Source organism: Quercus suber, unplaced genomic scaffold (genome assembly GCF_002906115.3).
Source record: "Quercus suber isolate HL8 unplaced genomic scaffold, Cork oak 2.0 scaffold_39, whole genome shotgun sequence".
In the NCBI taxonomy this organism is placed as follows: domain Eukaryota; kingdom Viridiplantae; phylum Streptophyta; class Magnoliopsida; order Fagales; family Fagaceae; genus Quercus; species Quercus suber.
The window spans coordinates 2007915-2027187 of record NW_027069504.1 but is presented as its reverse complement, the minus strand read 5'-3'; the positions used below and the strand labels follow the sequence as shown (position 1 = coordinate 2027187).

Sequence of the window (19273 nt, the reverse complement as noted above, 5' to 3'; positions counted from 1 at the left end):
GAGATGAGAAAGCAGAGGTTTGTATGGGTGGTACGCGCACCGGCTGAGGAATCTGGGGATAAGGCATATTTGAAGGGGAGGAGTGGTGATGAAATCATGACCAATTTGGGTACTTACCAAAGGATTTATGTTAAGGATCCAAAATGTTGGATTTCTGATCTCAGATTGGGTTTCACAAGTGGACATTTTGAGCACTCTCTATTGGAGCGTTTATATCTCATTGTGGATGGAATTCAACACTGGAGAGTATTTTGAAGGGTATCCCTATAATTGCATTTCCACTCTTTGCAGAGCAAAAGATAGAATGCTACGATGCTTAAGAGGAATTTGGCATGGCAGTCGGATTGGAGGTTTTGCCATCAAACAAAGTGGTGGGAAGGGAGGAGATACAAAATAAGGTGAGAAGATCATGGTAGACAAAGAAGGGCATGAATAAGGGATAGGGTTAATGAATGAAATATAGTGCTGAGAAAGCTATGTGCAAAGGTGGTCCTCCTACAGGGCACTGTCTGAATTGGCAAAACTTTGAGGCCGCATGCAACTCCAGAATAAGAAAGCTCCATTACCCATAAACCATGAGTGATCATACTTTTAAGATTGGGATAAGATATGGTGTATCATTTGTCAATGTTTAAAGTTTCTCGAAGTGCCAAGGTTTTTGTAGTTAACTGGCATATTATGGTGTTGCTAATTGAAATATTGGTGTTGTGTAATTGAATATTTACGTTTCAAATCTCTCTATCCCCGGTTATTGAATTATTCCGCTCATTGCTCATTTCTGAGATGATAGTTTTGGACTCTGTTTGTGATGAGTGATCAATGCTGACAAGGAAGATTGTGACTTTGAAGTTGTGGTGAGTGGCAAAGAGTTTGCCGAGACCAAGGTATGGGATCAAATGGCCCATTCCGGGGAGAGGAAGTAATGCTACATGAGGCTTAGAGGTTTCCATGGATGTTCTTATTAAGGAAGAAGTGGGAACTGCAGACACAAAAGGCAAAATGGTGTGGCAATGAAGGGGCTATTATACAGAAAGGATACTTGGTTATATAGGAACCAGTATCTTTTTTTTTTTTTTTTGGTAAAATGGACGATACATTAAACAGGCCTAAAAGCCAACAACACGAACAGGACATCTCCTGACAAAACACAAGCCATTCAAATCAGCCTCAAAGGCTTCCAAAGCGTCCACAGGCGGACTTAGAAAAACAGGAAAATCTAAAGAAAGAACAGAACCCATTCTAGCCATAACATCAGCACAACGATTCGCTTGCCGGAAGCAATGCCTGATCTGCACCTGATGGAATTGGCTCAATAACAGCCTGCAATCATCCAATAAAGGAGAAACTACAAGATTAACATACTCAGAGTTAAGCAAGGCATCCACAAGAGCACTGTTATCTACTTCAACTATTAGGCAAAGGATATTAAGGTTACTGCACAGGATTAATCCATCTCTAAGTCCCCACAACTCAGCTACAAAGGCACTTGCTGAACCATATAGGAACCAGTATCATGTGATGTGAATGACTATCAAACTGGGGTTGCTAGCACTAGGACAAGTCCATAAGGTCGTACTGCATCTGCATGTGCAAGCGTTTCAAAATTTATAAAAATTTACTTTTTATTTTTATTTTTTTAATATATTAATATATAAGTGATGTGAATGACTATCAAACTGGGGTTGCTAGCACTGGCTAGCTAGTAGGATAAGCCGATAAGTTATATTTCATGTGTATCAAAATTTACAAAGATTTACTCTTTTTTTTAATATATTAATATATAAGTGATGTTTTAGCTTTTAAACAGACAATTTTACTCAAGACATACTAGAAATTCTATTGATTGATAGTACTGTAAATTGACTTTATATTGGTATAGTTTACGTTAAATCTCAAATTAATAAACTCACCACTCAGATACCCATGAGGGAACAAAACTTTACTTACATGTAAATCTCAAAGAGATTGAAAGGAAAAATACATATCAACTCCATTGAGTTTAGTTATAGACTTATAGCTAATTAAAAGTTAAAAAGAAGTGTTTATTTTACACCGTGTTTCCATAAACTAAAAATGTAATTTTTAAATCACGTTCTCAGATATAATAACTCAAGTATTTATGTCAGCTTTTCCCGAAGTGAAAAGTGAAAAATACATGCGAAGGAATTAAAGAAACATTGCAAAAAGGTGATTTTTTTTTTTTTTTATTAAAGAAAATAGTGCTACATGATATTGACTATTGAGTACGTTGAAAACATGTAGCAATAATGGTGCTATATATTAATTATACAGATGCTACTGAGTTAGATAGGAACCGGTACCATGTGATGTGAATGACAATCAAACTGGGTTTGGTAGCATTTTAGGTGATATTGTGTGTACCAAATTTTATAAAAAAATTTACATGTTTAAAACTCAAAGAAATTGAAAAGGAAAAACTGAAAAATGCGTATCAACTTCACTAACCTTTGTTCTTTCTCCACCAAAAAAAAAATAAATAAATAAAATTCCCTAACTTTGGTCAGAGAATCGGAGTAGTTTGTTAAATGTTAGAGCTTTAGCATAAGTATTGTTAAAATTAAAAAAAAAAAAAAAAAAAAAATTAACACGTTAAAAGGTTACTTTTTTTCTATTTTGACACAACACTCTATAATATATTCTATATCACATCATCTATTCTTTTTATCACTTTATTTAAAAAAATTTTAATTTTTTAATTAATTATTTATTCTTTATTAGAGGAATTTGGTCAGTATTCAAAGGGTGAGAGAATGAATTTGATGATGAGAGGATGAGTGGCTGCGAGAGAGAGAGAGGGGGCAATAGAGTTTGAGGGTGAGAGGATGAGTGGCTGTGACTTGTGAGGGAGAAAAAAGTAAAGATTTTTTACTAGAGAAAAGAGAAAGTTGATTAAAAAATGCACAAAAAATAAATAGAGCATATGACCATATAGAATCATAAATAGAACTGTACCGTCGCATGCAAATGCCAATTATGGAAATATATATATATATATATACACATGTGAGAGAGAAAAAGTAAAGATATTTTACTAGAGAAAAGAGAAAGTTGATTAAAAAATGCACAAAAAATAAATAGAGCATATGACCATATGGAATCATAAATAGAACTGTACCGTAGCATGCAAATGCCAATTATGAAAAAAAAAATTATATATATATATATATATGCATATGTATAGATTTGGATCCGGTGCAATATTTAAGGTATTGAACTAGATACAATTACTCTATTTCTTTTCACATAAATTTTTACTATTATTAATTTTTAACTTTAATATTTTAACTTCTTTTTATCTATTTTTCAACTTTTTATATTTAATGATTGAGATTAAAAGTTACTTTTTTCAACTTTTAATATATATACAATATCATACTGACATGCGTGTTAGTTGTTACTATGTATCATTTTCAAAACTAACATGCATGTCGGTGAAATTATTCAATATTCCTTTCGGAAGACATGTCACTTAGTTTATGGGGTACTCTATTTGAAGATACTTTGATATGAATGAATAAGGATCTTTGATTTTTTTTAATTAATTATAATATTTATCAAGAAGAATCAAAGTCCTCCTACTTAGGAAACTCTATCACATTAATTCCTAACATTTAATATATATATATATATATATAAGTCCAATCATGTTATTTCAGTATTCTACTAACAAACTCATTAAAAAAACAATTTAAAAAACAAAAACTCAAACACGAAGACAATGACAAAATCTAGAGATCTATAAATTCGAGAGAAAATCACACCATTCAAACATTTCAATGTCTTGTTACAACAAGTGAGGGAGGGGGATTTATACACTGGTTTTCTTTATAAAAGAAACTAAATAATTGCATTGAATTATAAAGTTCTTGTTGACGGATTTTAATTTATAAATGCTAAAATTAATAATTAAAAAAATTCATTTTGAGGTAAGTTTGGAAGTTCACTTATAAATATTATTATTCTCCTTCCCTCCTTCTTGCAATTATATAGGGAAAGATAAGGGTCATTAAATAGCCCACGGCCCACAGCTCGACCCAGAAACTCGATGACCCACCGGGCTAATGGGCTGCCCGGTCTGTTGTTATTAAGGCCCATGGGTAGCCTACTACCCCAGTGGATCAAGCTGTGGGCTAGTTTTTATGTCCATGGGTACCTGGTGGGCTAGCCCAGTAGCCCAACCTGTTGTCTAGCCCGTTGGCCTAACCCATTGACCCAGCCTAATAACTCATAATTCATAACAAAAATATATATGAAGTGTATGAAGTATTGATCTTGAGATATTATAGAGGAATTTCTTAAGAGGACTCCCTCAACCACTAAGATACCTAAAGTAATTGTACTTGTGGGGCCAACTATATAAGGTGGTATTGGTAAGTTTGTAGGGAATGGGCCGCAATGGCCCAATCCGAGGACAGTAATCCGCCCGAGAATGATTTAATAAGGGCATGATACGAACAATATAAGAAGAAGAGCCGAGGACTGCAAATGAAAATCTAAAATGTGTCCGAGGAGAAGATTCACCTCAAAATGATAGTCCGAGGTGGATGTAACTATCTGATTACCTTAGATAATCTATAAGGTTGTATTGTAATTGAGAAACGGATATGGGATAATGGAGGCAACAAATATCTTCTGACGCTGCTACCTCCACATTAAATACTTCCCAGCTAACTCTCTGACCGCATTAATGTGGAGGTGATGCCTGAACAGTGATCAAGCAGCCTTATGATGGTTGGTTGAGGATTCTAAAGAGTGGGAGATGGGACAGAAAGGAGTTCCCATAATAGAACCTACATGTGTACGGCGAAAGTAAGGGGAGGAATGTAGTATATAACATGAAAGGAAATGATATTATAGTGAGGGGACAAAAAAATAGACAAAGAAACGAGAGGCTTTTCCTATCAAGTAGAGCTAATTCTTTCACCCACTCTCTAAAAATTTATTGTTTGGGCTTGTTGGACCGTTTTTCCATTTCATTTTAGGAGGCTTTTCCAAATTGAGTCCCTACAATACTAAACTTAGATTACTAAATATGTTTTTTTCTAGTAGTCTATCAAATTTGAATTAACCATTTGACATTTTTTTTATTAAAGATAAAAATAAAAAAACAATTTAAAGCCTTAATAAATAAAAAATTACATAAGTTTCCATCAACAAAACAAAAAACTAAATAGATTTGACCGTAAAAAAATTTGTAATTAAATATTAAATTCTTTAATTCTTTCCTTTAAAAAAATAGATTGATTTTTTCCTTATAAAAATAATAAAATAATAGGCTAACACAAGCTCATGGGTAACCCATTAGATCTAACCCGATAGCCCAGCTCGCTAAAGACAAAATGGGCACTGTCCATGGGCAGGGTCATGAGCTAAGGTTTTCTCTTTCGGCCCAGCCCGACCCGACCCGTTAACTAGTTAATAGCCCATTATGCCCAGCCTATTGTGCCCATGGGCCAAGTAAAAATGGGTCGGGCCGGTCCGACCTGGCCCATTGACGACCCTTAGGGAAAAAGAAAAAGACTTAGGGTTAAGGTTGAAATTATCTTAGCTAAGAGGACTTTACTTTAGAGAAATTAAAGAGCAAGTTGCATAGGTAGAGATTCACATCCAATTTTGCATTTTTTATGAACTACATGTTCTTAGACTATTCACAGTGAATTAGGTAAAATACTATTTTAACCAAAATATGCTTAATAAACCCCTAAAAATGATCACATTGGATTATAAATCTATTAGTTAAAATGGTAGAGATTCACATCCAATTTTGCATTTTTTATAAACTACATGTTCTTAGACTATTCACAATGAATTAGGTAAAATACTATTTCAACCAAAATATGCTTAATAAACCCCTAAAAATGATCACATTGGATTATAAATCTATTAGTTAAAATGGAGATTAATACTATGTTTCTTGACTTTTGAGTAGAGTTTGTGTTTATGTGTGTTTCTCACCCCCCCCCCCCACCCCCCAAAAAAAAACAAACAAACAAACAACTGTGCTTCTCTAAAAATTGATAATTCTTTCGCTTAGGCAATAAAATAATTGAATGTTTGTTCACTTGGTTCCCCATTCCCACACCTCACGGCTTTTTATTTTGCACGTGCTTTCTTCAAAATACTCTCTCTCTCTCTCTCTCTACACACACACACACACACACACACACTATAGGGTAAATTACAACTTACTCACTTGAGATTTGACTGAAACTTAAGTTGCCCACTTGCGGTTTGAAATCCCATAATGCAAGTGTTCCACTAGATTATTTTATTTATTTTATTTGATCTTGTATTTTTATGTTTTTTTTTTTTTTTTTTTTTTTTTTAAAGGAGGGAAACGTAAAAGTAAAACAAAATTACATATTTAGCCATATTTTTAACATAAGTGAATTACAAAACTTTAACTGAGCTAACTTCAGATGAGTAAAGTGTCAATTTTTAAACTACCGGTAAACAACTTAAATTTGGCCAAATCACAGATTGGTAAGTTATAATTTATGCTATACTATAAAATTGAACATACATTAATACTAAGAGTACGTCTGGTACATTGAATGTAGATCATTAGGAATAGTAATCTTTATTACTGAGAATATAAAACATTGTAATGGAATAACTATTACTATCCATAAGCTTGGTTGTTATATATGAAAAACTTGTAATAGATGATATATAAGGAAACTTTATATTTTTGGAAATATATTAATTTTAAAACTTATTATATGCACCACTGAATAGCTATTACATTAATTTTAAAGAGGAATAATTATTCTTCAATTTAAAGAATAGTTATTCTATGAGTTACAGTTAGCTCAACTGGTAAAGTCTCTGATGGTTGAATAAGACTTATATCTGCCTATACCAAAAACTGATTGATGTCTTGGTTTGAAACTTTCTATTAAAAAAAAAAAGTTATTCTAAGGGTCTCTTTGTAAACCAAGGAAGTGAGGCAAGTCCAAGTTTCTATGCATTGAAATTGTCTTGGTCCTTGATAATTTTCCCCTATAAAAATAAAAATGTCTTGGTCGGTCTGATAATAACAGTTATGCATGTTTCACATAATGCAGGCAAAACCATCCAGCAACTTGCAAATTGCAATATAATTGGGGCCTAGGGCCTAGGGGGAACTAATACCGAATTTATAATTGCATCACTCATGCACACTAACTAGTTTTTCCTCAAAAAAAAAAAAAAAAAAAAAGAAAGAAAGCCACTAACTAGTTAATAATCTAAAATATATACCAATTGCTTATAATCGAAACTTATCTTAGGATCTGACTTTTGTTTCTCTAAAATATATAATCAGTTAATTACACCACACTCCCCACTAGTACATTTTGTTTATTATAATAAGTAAGTAAAGGTATATAAAAAATAAATAACAATAAAAGGAAATCTCACTTTTAAAGCAAGAATTCATTGGAGATGACAAATATTGTAGATAAAAAAAATAGTCCGAAAAGTTAAAAAGAGATCTACTATCTGTGTTAATGTGGTTCATGATGATATTGGGTACTGATTTAGTCAAGGATTCGCTCTATCAATAAATCATGCCACTTTAATTGAAACGTTTAAGCAAGTTTATATTTGTTAAATATTCCAAGCCCAACATAAAGATATTTCTTTTTTTAATATAAGTTTTTGCCAACCTAAAGATAACGAAAAATAATAATGATATCTTGAGTTAAGATCCGAGTGCTCTTTCTTCCATAGAAAGCTTAAGTGCGCACTTAATGATCAAGTATTAGATTTTCCTTCATTTCTTCTTCATCTCCTTTTTCTTTTTTCTTTTTTCTTTTTCTTTTTTTAATTAAGGGATACATTATGCTCTTAAAACATCTGATTAATCGGTTTGGTAATCACTAGACCATGCAACACTTTATAGTTAGGACTTGGAAGTGGCATCACTTAACTAGAAGAGTTAATAGTGTCCAAATATTATGATCAAGAATCATCTGCCTTATGCTAGTTACAACATAATGGTAAACTTTGAAGCAAAAAATATCAGTCTTTTATCCAAGCATGAAATGGAGGCTGGTACACTAGGAAAATTTAAATCAAACAAAATGCTTGAATTGGCGAGCTACAATAGCCAGGAAAGCAAAGGATGGTCAATCAGTGATTTGGAGAGGCCTAGTTCAAGCATGGCCACTGTTTGAGAGGTGTATGGATCAGATCCTTTTAGATGGCACCAAGGTTCATTTTTTATCAAATAACCAATGGCTCCAAGGTACTTTTTTTTTTTTTTTTAATCAAATAGCTAGTTGCATATAGGTCCATTACATTTTTTTAATTAAAAAAAAGTTTATATGTGTGGTCACTGTCCCTAGCCCACTTAAACTTTACTCATAAATGACGTGAGGCCACCTATGTAATAATGATACTAGTTATTACTTAAACCTACATCTTTAGAGTTACAAAATGATGAATCATAAGAGTTTTCTACCACTATACCACTTTCACTGTAGTGAACCGGCCCGCTACATAGTTACATTGAAGGCCCCTTAAGCAAAGAGAAGGAGAACTTGATGTGATAAGGTAGGTTTGAGATGATCTTGGGAATTGGGACCTTGGCACGGACAGCATGGTATCCTTTGACATCTCACTCTATTGCAAATTACAATAGACTCATTAATTCCATTCCAAAACCAACCCTAAGATCGGATCTTTCAGATAGAATCACATAGACTCGTTCGAGTATGGGAGACTTTGATGTGATGGTTGCATACAATTTGGAATTGGATGCCAGAAAAGGCAAAGAGGACTCTTTAATTAGAAATGGTTATGAAAATTAAAGTCCCTATCAAAAGTGAGGAACTTTAAGCGTATATTTTAAACGAAATTTGATCAATGAAGTTACAAAACTAAAGTAATATAATTATGTTAACGAAATTTGATCAATGAAGATACAAAACTAAATGAATATAATTATGTTACCATGTTGCCATAAAATAAGTTTGNTCCTTAAATAAAATAAAAAGTAAATTAGAAAAGTTAACAACATCGTATTCTTTTAACTTTTCCAAGAGTGCTACATTTTGAGATATATCAAAACGGAATAAAGGAGTAATAAAATAGGGAGACAGGTGTTGCGGATTCACCAATAAATTATAACTTGGCTTGTGGCATTATTGTTTTATTTTTTTTTCTCTATTCCTAAAGCGAAATCAATTATTTTACTATTATTATAATTTGGCAGGTACGCAAAAACCTTTACCGAAAGATAGATAAATATCTTCCTTGTGTTGGGATCACTTTTGTTATCTTACCATGTATCGTATTTTGGTTGGCTTGCTTGGAGATTCTAGTTCACTTCGCATGTCAGCATAAATAAATAAATATAGGAAAAAATATATTGCTAACAGTGTGTAACTGTAAAAAAAAGAAAAAGAAAAATTAGAGTATTTACACACACTATGTGTAATAAACACAGTACATGAATAGGCTTACAAACAAAGGAGTGAAGACCAAGACCAACTGATAACAGAAAATCTATAGACACACAAAATTTGACAACAAATTTAACTACTGCTGTAGTAATAGATAAAAAAAAAAAAAGTGATATCGATACTCAATAGTGGGCCAAAATAAAAATCAGTATATAATTATCACATAACAAATGTAAAAAAATGTTGTCAAATTTTGTGTGTGTAATATTGCTCAGTTAGTAATCATGATTTGAATTAATGGTTCGCGAGAGAGGACAAATTTGGAATGATGAGAGAGAGAGAGAGAGAGAGAGATTAACATAAGGGAAACTCATTTTAGCACACGTCGAAAGTAATGCACAAGTTATTGCTTCTCATTTGTCGTGTCTTTATGAGCAGTTTTTCAAAGTCACGTTTTTTACAGGTACAATTACACTTTAATCAATTTTTAACAACAAGCCAGAGCACAAACCAAACACCATCGTGTCCTATGAGCATTTAAAAAAAAAAAAAAAAAAACCTACTTTAACCAAAAAGCTGCATCCAACAGCTTAGATCCTTGAGAAGTTCCATCAAAGCTCTCTTAAATGATATATAAATCACATTGCTAACATGATGCCTGGCCACCTAAATTTTATCTTGCTTTACCACGTATGTAAATCACTTTAGGAAATTGTGTTTTTTTTTTTTTTTTTTTTTGATAAGAGACTTTAGGAAATTGCTGTTGCACACTGCAAAGTGCACACAACGATACACACAGAACATGAAAATTATTTCAAAACACGATATTAATTATAAATTTCAAATGATGAAATCGTGTCTTGAAAACATGATTTTACAATTTAACTAAAATTGTGTTTTGAACTCACGATTTCAGCTGATATGGTACACACACCTGTTACACACAGGCGAGTAATTAACAGGGGCTCTGTTAGTTTAGTATACGTGACAAAAAGGGCAATATTCTATAGCCTATTCTAGTTTTAGAACTAGTAATTTATCAGAATAGCATGCAAATTCACAACCTAATACGCAATTGAACAGGAGTTCAAAGAATGCATTACACTTTGAATTAACTTCTACTATAGAGTGGAAACTGCTAAAGAAACTATAAAGTAAGTTAGTAATATACAACAATGCTTACAAGCTGTAATTTCAATTCCAGCATTAGCGTTACACAAGTTCAGTGGACATTGCGAGTAATCAATCCCTCAGATATAGCATAAAGGTCCTTGTTCTCTTGGTCAAATATCAGTCTTCTGTAGAGTCTCTAGAAATATAAATAGATGTTGGACACTACAAAGAGATAACAAGAAAAAAAAAAAAAAAAAGGGAGAGAGAGAGAGAATCTTCCTCTTTGGTTTGCTTGTGGGCATTCAATTCCTTAACATTGGCTAGAAAGGCACCAAAATGATCACAAGACAAACGGCTCTTGATGACAAGAAGAGAAGGGATCAGATGAACAACTGTTTCATTTGAGAAGCCAATAACCTTTTTCTTTTATTGATAACTTACACACAAACCCATTGGGTCTTGAACCCACTTCACCCTTAACATTACTCTTTTAAGGGGAGGGTGTACCATTTGAGCTACAGCTCAATGGCAAGAAGCCAAGAACCAAATCATAAGCACAAAAAATTTTAAATTTTGGGTTCCAGGACTGCTATTGCTTTTGGCAATAGTATAAATAAATGTTATCCCCCATATCCAGACCTCTTGTTTAAATAAAAATGTTCAAGTTACAATAGGACTTAAAAGTTTGGTCCACCTCAGGATTGCTAGTAAGCTGCAAAATATGGCACTCATGGAATTTCATCGACAAAAGAAGCACCATTTTAGCCATATTGGATGTGTGTATTCATTGTATGAATTCTTGATTTTTGCATAATTTAGAAAGATGTTTTTTGAAAAGTTACTTCCACCATTGGGATCTAAAAACTGTCTTTAGCTTACTTGGCAGAAGAACTCTTTCCCATCAACCCGCTTTCATCCTGAAACAGATTAAACAAGGACTAAAAATTTCCATAAACAATCTTCTTATATAGGTGCATGGGTATGATAGAGCTAACCAGTTTGTCATCCTGAATCAGAGCTTAATACTGAACTGTGATGGCTTGAGAACATAGAAGAAATCATTGAAGACTGATCATCAAATAGGCCTCTTGATGATGAAAATGACATTGAATATTGCCTTGGGGACACAGGTTTAGATGTTCATATTGGGGACACCAATGCAGAGAGGCTAGGAGGGGAACCTGGAGGAGTAAGCCGAGGTGTGCTAGTTTGGGATGCTAACAGGAGGCCATGTGATATATGAGGTCTTAAAGCTGCAAGGGTTAGCAAGCAACAAAATTAAGGTTAGAACTAGCATGCTCAGTTGCAGGGTTTTGAATCCATAAGCAATACCACATATGGCATGCCTACAATGCACATTAATTCATGCAAGACACTTAATTCAATTGACTAAGTGAAGAAACTCTTATATTAGACTCTATCTTTAATTTTTAACATGCATATACCATCTGTTGCATGATACTCCACAAATGAATTTCCTACTTCAGACATCTCACTCTGGACTGAAGGGAATCTAGGAGGTGGAACTGTGGCAGAATCTTCTCAAACAAAATAGACAACCTCTTTCGGATTAATATGGTTGTACGGATAGAATTATATATACCATAATTTGAACCAAACATTTCACTTTAATATTTGACAAGTCATTGCATTAACATAAGGATAAAAATATTGGTGTAAGTTTCATAAGCCAGCATTTTCAACCCACAAAAAAATGCAGTATGTTTTCAAATTCCAATTTGTTTCGGTCAGACAAGATATGGAAAATTTTCACAAAGGAATTTAAGATACTTATGGCTTTGGATGAGTTAATACATTCATTTTCATTTTTCATTTAGATCAGATGGCAATAATATGCACAGCTAGCCCTCCCTCACCCCCAAAATCTCCCCTTTCACAGGTTGATTAGACCTCACCCTTTTAAAGAGGGCTCTTTCCATTTGGCCATAAAGGCCAGGAGTGAGCTAATTTTTTCAATTTCAGGCCCAAAAGATTCCTATGCAGGAATTAAGACCCATTAGTCAGCAAGTTTCATTTCTTTGTGCACACAGACACACTGTTGGGACATTTATCAACATGATATGCTAATAGATCACCTAGAATCCACTAGTTATAATACAATCAATACAAAAAAGGAACGTAAGTAATATAGAGGACCTCCGATCTGCAATGCAGAAGATAAACTTGAATGGCTTTGTACATTAGAAACATCTGGAGGTCCTACCTGTGGGAAATACCAGATTTAGTGGTGACACAACACCAGCCAGAATATACTAACACATTCAGCAATTTTCATGAATTTGCTACTTTAAACTAGACAAATACTTCTTTAAAAAACTTGGGAATGCTGAAAGGAAATCACTCACAGAATTTTCATCTTCTTGAAGTGATTTCATGAGTGTCTTCCTAAAGACCTTCAACTGCACACATATTTTAAACAATAAGACCTCATTAAACCTCCAACAAATAAAACCATATTCTACTCTCCTTCAATTATATATACTCTGCATCAACTATGTACTTTTCAATGGACAAAATTACTGCCAACCAACTCCAGCTCAACTGACACCTCCTTCCCTTTTTAAGTGCTAGATGGAGGGTGAGGCTGTGAGTTCAAGACTTGTTGGGTTTATGTAACTTACCAATAAAAAAAAGGGACAAAATTTTTCTCCAAATCTGTTTGGAAGAATCTTTTCCAACCCATTATATGACAATTATCAATGTATATTTTAATCACATGACTCGTTAAATAATTTACACAAGGGAAAACTTAGATACAATTTCTTATATGTTATATTTTAGGTTCCCTAATGAAATTCAATCATGTGACCTTGGAAAGTTAACTATACACAAGGAAAAATCTTTTTACATTTTTGCTTTTTGTCTCACTTTTTCCCCATAAAAGCAATAAATTGTCCTTACAAAAAAAAAAAAAAAAAAAAAAAAACAACACCACCACCAAAAGACACACATGGTGAATTTAATAAGTTTAGCAGATAAGCTACTGAGAACTACAGGAGATCAAAAGAAACATATGTCTTGTATTGGTTAATAAGCAACATTGTTGAATTTTATATGTTTTGCTTGTTAAATCACTAGGTCGTATAATCATTTGAATCAGCTTGAGATGTCGAACTCCTATCTACAATGATGCTATCAGAATGAGAACACAAACCAGTTTATAAATGGGCCTCTATTGCAGGTCAGAGCCTGATAGAGATGAAAAGCTTGTCAAATGAAATAGACATCCATGGATAATCAGGGAACAGCGCGTTGTAAACCTTTAACCACATTCGAACTAATAGATGCACATACTTTCCAAGAGGTAGTACAGCGCTTAACAGGCCCATCAGAAACTAATGCAGCACAAGAAGGGGCAGCAACAAAGGTCATGGGTGTAAAAAAGGCCATCGCCCAAGAGAAGGCAATACTCTAGGCCCAAGCTTGAGATAGTTAAACCCACTTGCCCATTTAAACCTGGTACATTAACTGGATCAACTGAGCAGCATAGCTTCTCCCTCATCAAATCAGGGAACTCTGGTTTTCTTCCAAGCGCCATGATCCCTTCTACAATGTTCTCAAAGCTTTCCATCTTGGAAGAGGAAAAGAATAAAGAATCAGCAATACCTGAATTGAATAGCCAAGAAGAGAAAGCCATCAAAGAGCTGCAATTTATTTGCATTCATCACGACGGTCTCAACCAGGATACACTAAACCAGAGTTGCTTACCTTGTGCCCTCTAACATCTCCCAAAACAAGTGAGAAACCAAAATTTTAACAATGCAGCTGATCCTGTTAAGACCTTTATTTTTGGCAGCTTCAAACTACAGAACATTTTGTTTCCATATAGAGAGTACATCTTTCAAAAAGAAGAATAACTTCTAAATCCCTCTTCTCTTCTTCTTTTTTCTGGGGGGAGGGGTTCTCTTTTGGAAACTAATCATCTTTTACTCTTGATTTTTAATTTGACCAAAATCTATCTTAATAAATTTATTTTTTCCCCACAGCAATAGGCATAAAAACTAACTTTTTGTTAAGAAAAACAGGACAACTTAGGGCATATGTTTGAAAATAAAAATGGAGTTAAAGTTTGGACCTCCAAATCTCCAATGCAGATTTTAGAGGAATTTGTATTTTGTAGGCTTTAGATTTATAGCTCTGGATCAAGTGTACATTAAAATTCCTGCAGCCAGCCCCATGTTGAATTACTTTGGATAGAGGCATGATCAGTTTTCTGCTGCCTGCATTCAGATCTTGTTGTGATGATCTCAAGCTTAGCAATCATTCAAAATTAACACATTCAAACCTTGCCAACACTTTCAATTTAGCATAATAAATTGCCGATTGTCTTAAAAGTTTAAACTATTAGGAAATGATGAATTTAATTATTTAATCATAATTCTAACACTCCCTCTCATGTCTGGGCCTAAATTCCCCCTTAATAAGTGAGGTCCAACACGTGGTATTTTTAACAATTTAAATGGAAGGAGAGTGGAGTAAGAGATCAAACTCAAAACCTCCTACTCTGATATGATGATAAATTACCGATTGTTCTAAAAACTTAAACTATTAGGAAACAGTGAATTTAATAATTTAACAATAATTCTAATATAGCATATTCCTAAGAGAGCAATAACAAGCATAATAACAGATGGTAAAAAAATGAAAAACTATGTATTTGGACTGCATTTAAAAGAAAATGTGGGAGCAGCTATAACTATGAAGTCAATTATATAACAAAAAGTTTAGTATTTAACAAATTTTGGTATATCCTATACGAAGGGTGTATTTCATATTTGCTAAAACGTCTTACCTAGAAAGAGCACATGGACAAGCGTAAAAGGACAAGAAAGTGGAGTTTAGAAGGTGTGAGGACTGAGGATAATGCACTTCATGTATGTGTGAAACCATGTTTGGTGAGCATACATCATAACAAAGAAATTGTTTGATTATGCCTTAACTTTGTAGTTCATTCATCTTTCCCAACTTCCCACAAATGGAATGCCAAGAACCTGATTTGGTATTCTGCATAAAGAGAGAGAATGAAAATTTGAAGATGAAATAAGATATGAGACTCTTAGTAGCTGAAGATCGTGAAAAACTTCATCCCAATGCCTCTGACCTGCCAAGGTGTGCAACTGAAGGGATAACCCTGAGAACTTTCAACGAAATGATTTGACATTATTCATCTCATCCATAGGGATGCAGAGTGATCCCAGCGATTAAGCTGAAGCAGGCAGTCACACAAGGTCTTCAAAAGCTTACCTGAAATTTGAAACTCACCTACAAAAGGGAAAAGGAGGAGAAGAGTAAGCAAGAAATTTAAAAATGGAAGTTTTTGTAGTTAGAAATGTAGAACTTACAGCAGCAAACCATCCCTTACATTTGAGAAAAAGGTTGGACATAACTAAGCCGAGTATGACTGTAGTAGAAGAGTCAATCAGTATTGTCAATGGAGTGGAGTCACTCAAGTAAAGTGATGCATCTGCACCCAAAAGCCACGCAGGAATTCTGCCTCAAAAAGCTGCGGGGAATCAAGTCTGAGCTCATTTGCCAAGTAATTCCGCCGGCCTTATGAGTTATGACACCACAAATGCCATAACTAAACCCATAAGTGACTCAAAAATGAATCCGCTCCTTGATCTGTTGATCTAATGTGCACAATGTAGTGTATATGAGGCTTCTTTGTGGATGAGAAGAGTCCCCAGCAATAAAAACATTTTCCCGCCTCTCCACTTCAATCCAGCTGCATCCTGCTGGCTTTTTCAGATCTCGAGTCCTCATAAGCTTTCTTACTTCTATGACCCCATCCCATCTAGCATCTGCTGCATACAGGTTTGACATCACCACATAGTTCCCAATATTGTCAGCCTCAATTTCAAAAAGACGATCTGCCACAAGACGGCCTAGTTCCACCTCATGATGAGTCCTACAGGCACCTAGCAGTGTCCCCCACACAGTTGCATTAGCTTCAATGGGCATCCTAGCCACAAAAGAATATGCATCTTCTACCTTTCCACCTCGAGCAAGGAGATCCACCACACAGGCATACTGTTCCATTGTTGGCTTTAACCCATGGATATTCTCTATTGAATTGAATATCTTTAACCCTTCATTTACTAGGCCAGAATGACTACAAGCAGATAAAACAGCAGTGATGATAACATGATCAGGCTTTACACATAATTCAAGCATATTTGAGAAAACCATAAGTGCTTCCTCTCCCATACCATGCATGGCATACCCACTAACCATAGCTGTAAACATAACCAGATCCTTATGGGAGCTTGACTGAAAAAGCTTATAAGCATACTTTATAGCACCACATTTTGCATATGCATCTAACAAAGCTCCCTTCAAGTGGACATCCACAAAACAAGCTCTAACTGCATATCCGTGACACTGCTTCAGAAAGTGACCTGAGGACATTTGAGCACATACTGGAAGGAAGCTCATGATTGTCACTGCATCAGGCTTCATTCCTTGAGCTTGTAACTCCTGAAGCACATTGAGAGCTTGAACAGGAGAATCATTTTCTGCATAAGCTCGAACCATTAGATTCCAGGTGGTGAGATCTGCGTCAGACATCCCATTAAAAATCTTATATGCATCATCATGTAATCCGCAAATGACATAACCTGAGATCATTGAGTTGCATGTGATCAAATTCCTTTTCTCCGACAAACTTTGGAAAATCTTGAATGCATATTCTATGTTACCACACTTGGCATATGCATCAAGCAATGCATTTCCAACAGTAGGTTCAACATCACCTTGTAATAAACTAGCCTTAATTGAATAGCAATGTGTTTCCTTAACCTTGTCTTCTCCAAATACAGAAGTACAAAAATGAATTATGGTCAAGATAGTAATGGAATCAGGTTTAATTCCTTCACTGAGCATCCAGTTTAATAATGACAATAATAGTCATATATAAATATATTAGTCTTTTGGATGGGTTTGGGTGCTTTCTGGTTTTGGAAGCCAAACAACTTCACAGGGTTTGTTTACTCCCTATATATATATATATATATAATCAACAAATAAAAATCTTGGCATGTCGGAATTAATTAATTAATAATGAAGAATTAAAAGGTGTTCTTCATTCTTTATTTGGCCAAATGATTAAAAAAAAGGTTCAACAAGTTTTTAGTGTAATTGTTTACAAATTATTAATTTAGAAAATTGTTATTTTGCAAATTTTGGTGTTGGATTACATGTTCTTCTCTTTTTTAATATATATGTCAAATTTACGAATGATCAAAATGCTATTTGTTATATAATATGTCAAATCTTGATTTTTATCATTTTTCTAAATGAGAAAAGCATTGATCTCTTATTATCTTGATATTTTGAAAATATGATATAGTAAAAATTAGGGTGGTAAAGTAAGCCTAAACCCATTTGCTGCCCAAAATCACCGACTCTAATTGAACCAAAATCCACCAAATTATTAGTTGGGTTAAATGAGCATCAACCCAATTAGACCCAATAATTATTGGGTTTTAATTAAAAACTCATTGAGCCCAATTTAACCCAAAAATAATATTATCAAATTCAACCCAGACCTTCCCATTAAAAAAAAAAAAAAAGAAAAACCCAGCCCTCAGACATTTTAGTTTCACAAGGGTTTTCTCATTTTCCCTCATGTTCTCGGCCCCAATCAAGTTTAGTCAGAAACCTAGCAGTTTCATTGAGAGATTTTCAGATAAAAAAATTGCACAAAAAAAAAAATCAAACACCAAAAAACATGCGAAGAACCAAAAACACCAGCACNAATGTGTGAGAAGTTTTAGACTTTTATACTAAATTTTTTTTTCATATAACATATGTCATTTCCAAGGTAAATGTCCTTAACATAAAATTACTATTTTCCCTTTATGAAGTTTTATCTGCCAAGTCAGAATTACCGTAAAGCAGCAAAACAAAAATTCAAGCATTCATACATTCTCTCTCACTTTCTTAGAAATGGTGTGTTATTATAGTGGTGGGGCGACCTGGTTTGCCGTTACGACGGAGTTAGTTTGGTGATTTGTTTGTAATTTGGGGTTTTGCTTGGCTGTCGGCGTCTGGCACCAATTACGAGGTTGACGTCGTTAAATCTGGGGATGGAGGGTAGGGTTAGTTGTCGTGTTTCTATCTTTTCGATGGAAATAAAAATTATTTTTTGGGTGGGTGGGGACCACGTTGAGGTAGCCGTATGATGACCAATAATAGTCATATATAAATATATTAGTCTTTTGGATTGGGTTTGGGTGCTTTCTGGTGAGCCAAACAACTTCACAGGGTTTGTTTACTCCCTATATATATATATATATATATAATCAACAAATAAAAATCTTGGCATGTCGGAATTAATTAATTAATAATGAAGAATTAAAAGGTGTTCTTCATTCTTTATTTGGCCAAATGATTAAAAAAAAGGTTCAACAAGTGTTTTTAGTGTAATTGTTTACAAATTATTACTTTAGAAAATTGTTATTTTGCAAATTTTGGTGTTGGATTACATGTTCTTCTCTTTTTTAATATATATGTCAAATTTACGGATTGATCAAAATGCTATTTGTTATATAATATGTCAAATCTTGATTTTTATCATTTTTCTAAATGAGAAAAGCATTGATCTCTTATTATCTTGATATTTTGAAAATATGATATAGTAAAAATTAGGGGTGGTAAAGTAAGCCTAAACCCATTTGCCTGCCCAAAATCACCGACTCTAATTGAACCAAAATCCACCAAATTATTAG

General features: G+C 33.9%; 2 protein-coding genes and 1 pseudogene across 2 annotated transcripts; 1 reads left to right on the top strand and 2 right to left on the bottom strand.

Moving 5' to 3' along the window:
• Positions 1 to 1106: 1106 nt before the first annotated feature.
• Positions 1107 to 12919, bottom strand: LOC111989670 (uncharacterized). The gene is made up of 3 exons (XM_065771045.1): positions 12890 to 12919; positions 12681 to 12747; positions 1107 to 1489 (listed from the first exon to the last, which is right to left on the bottom strand). The coding sequence occupies exons 1-3, from the start codon at positions 12917 to 12919 to the stop codon at positions 1107 to 1109; spliced, it is 480 nt and encodes a 159-aa protein (XP_065627117.1).
• On the bottom strand, positions 10554 to 17430 carry LOC112014209 (putative pentatricopeptide repeat-containing protein At5g08490). Its single transcript, XM_065771115.1, has 7 exons — positions 15907 to 17430; positions 15646 to 15806; positions 13699 to 15548; positions 12890 to 12943; positions 12681 to 12747; positions 11519 to 11776; positions 10554 to 11440 (listed from the first exon to the last, which is right to left on the bottom strand). The coding sequence occupies exon 1, from the start codon at positions 17424 to 17426 to the stop codon at positions 16143 to 16145; it is 1284 nt and encodes a 427-aa protein (XP_065627187.1). The 5' UTR covers positions 17427 to 17430; the 3' UTR covers positions 10554 to 11440; positions 11519 to 11776; positions 12681 to 12747; positions 12890 to 12943; positions 13699 to 15548; positions 15646 to 15806; positions 15907 to 16142.
• On the top strand, positions 13774 to 14301 carry LOC112014208 (VQ motif-containing protein 31-like; annotated as a pseudogene).
• Positions 17431 to 19273: the final 1843 nt, after the last annotated feature.

Bases quoted from the DNA above. Each gene is read 5' to 3' on its own strand.
- LOC111989670 (XM_065771045.1), bottom strand. From the start codon at position 12,919: ATGAAATCACTTCAAGAAGATGAAAATTCT. The intron at 12,748-12,889 runs GTGAGTGATTTC...TATTTCCCACAG, and splicing joins TTCAAGAAGATGAAAATTCT to GTAGGACCTCCAGATGTTTC. The intron at 1,490-12,680 runs GTCCTCTATATT...TATATGGTTCAG, and splicing joins TTCTGCATTGCAGATCGGAG to CAAGTGCCTTTGTAGCTGAG.
- LOC112014209 (XM_065771115.1), bottom strand. From the start codon at position 17,426: ATGCTCAGTGAAGGAATTAAACCTGATTCCATTACTATCTTGACCATA.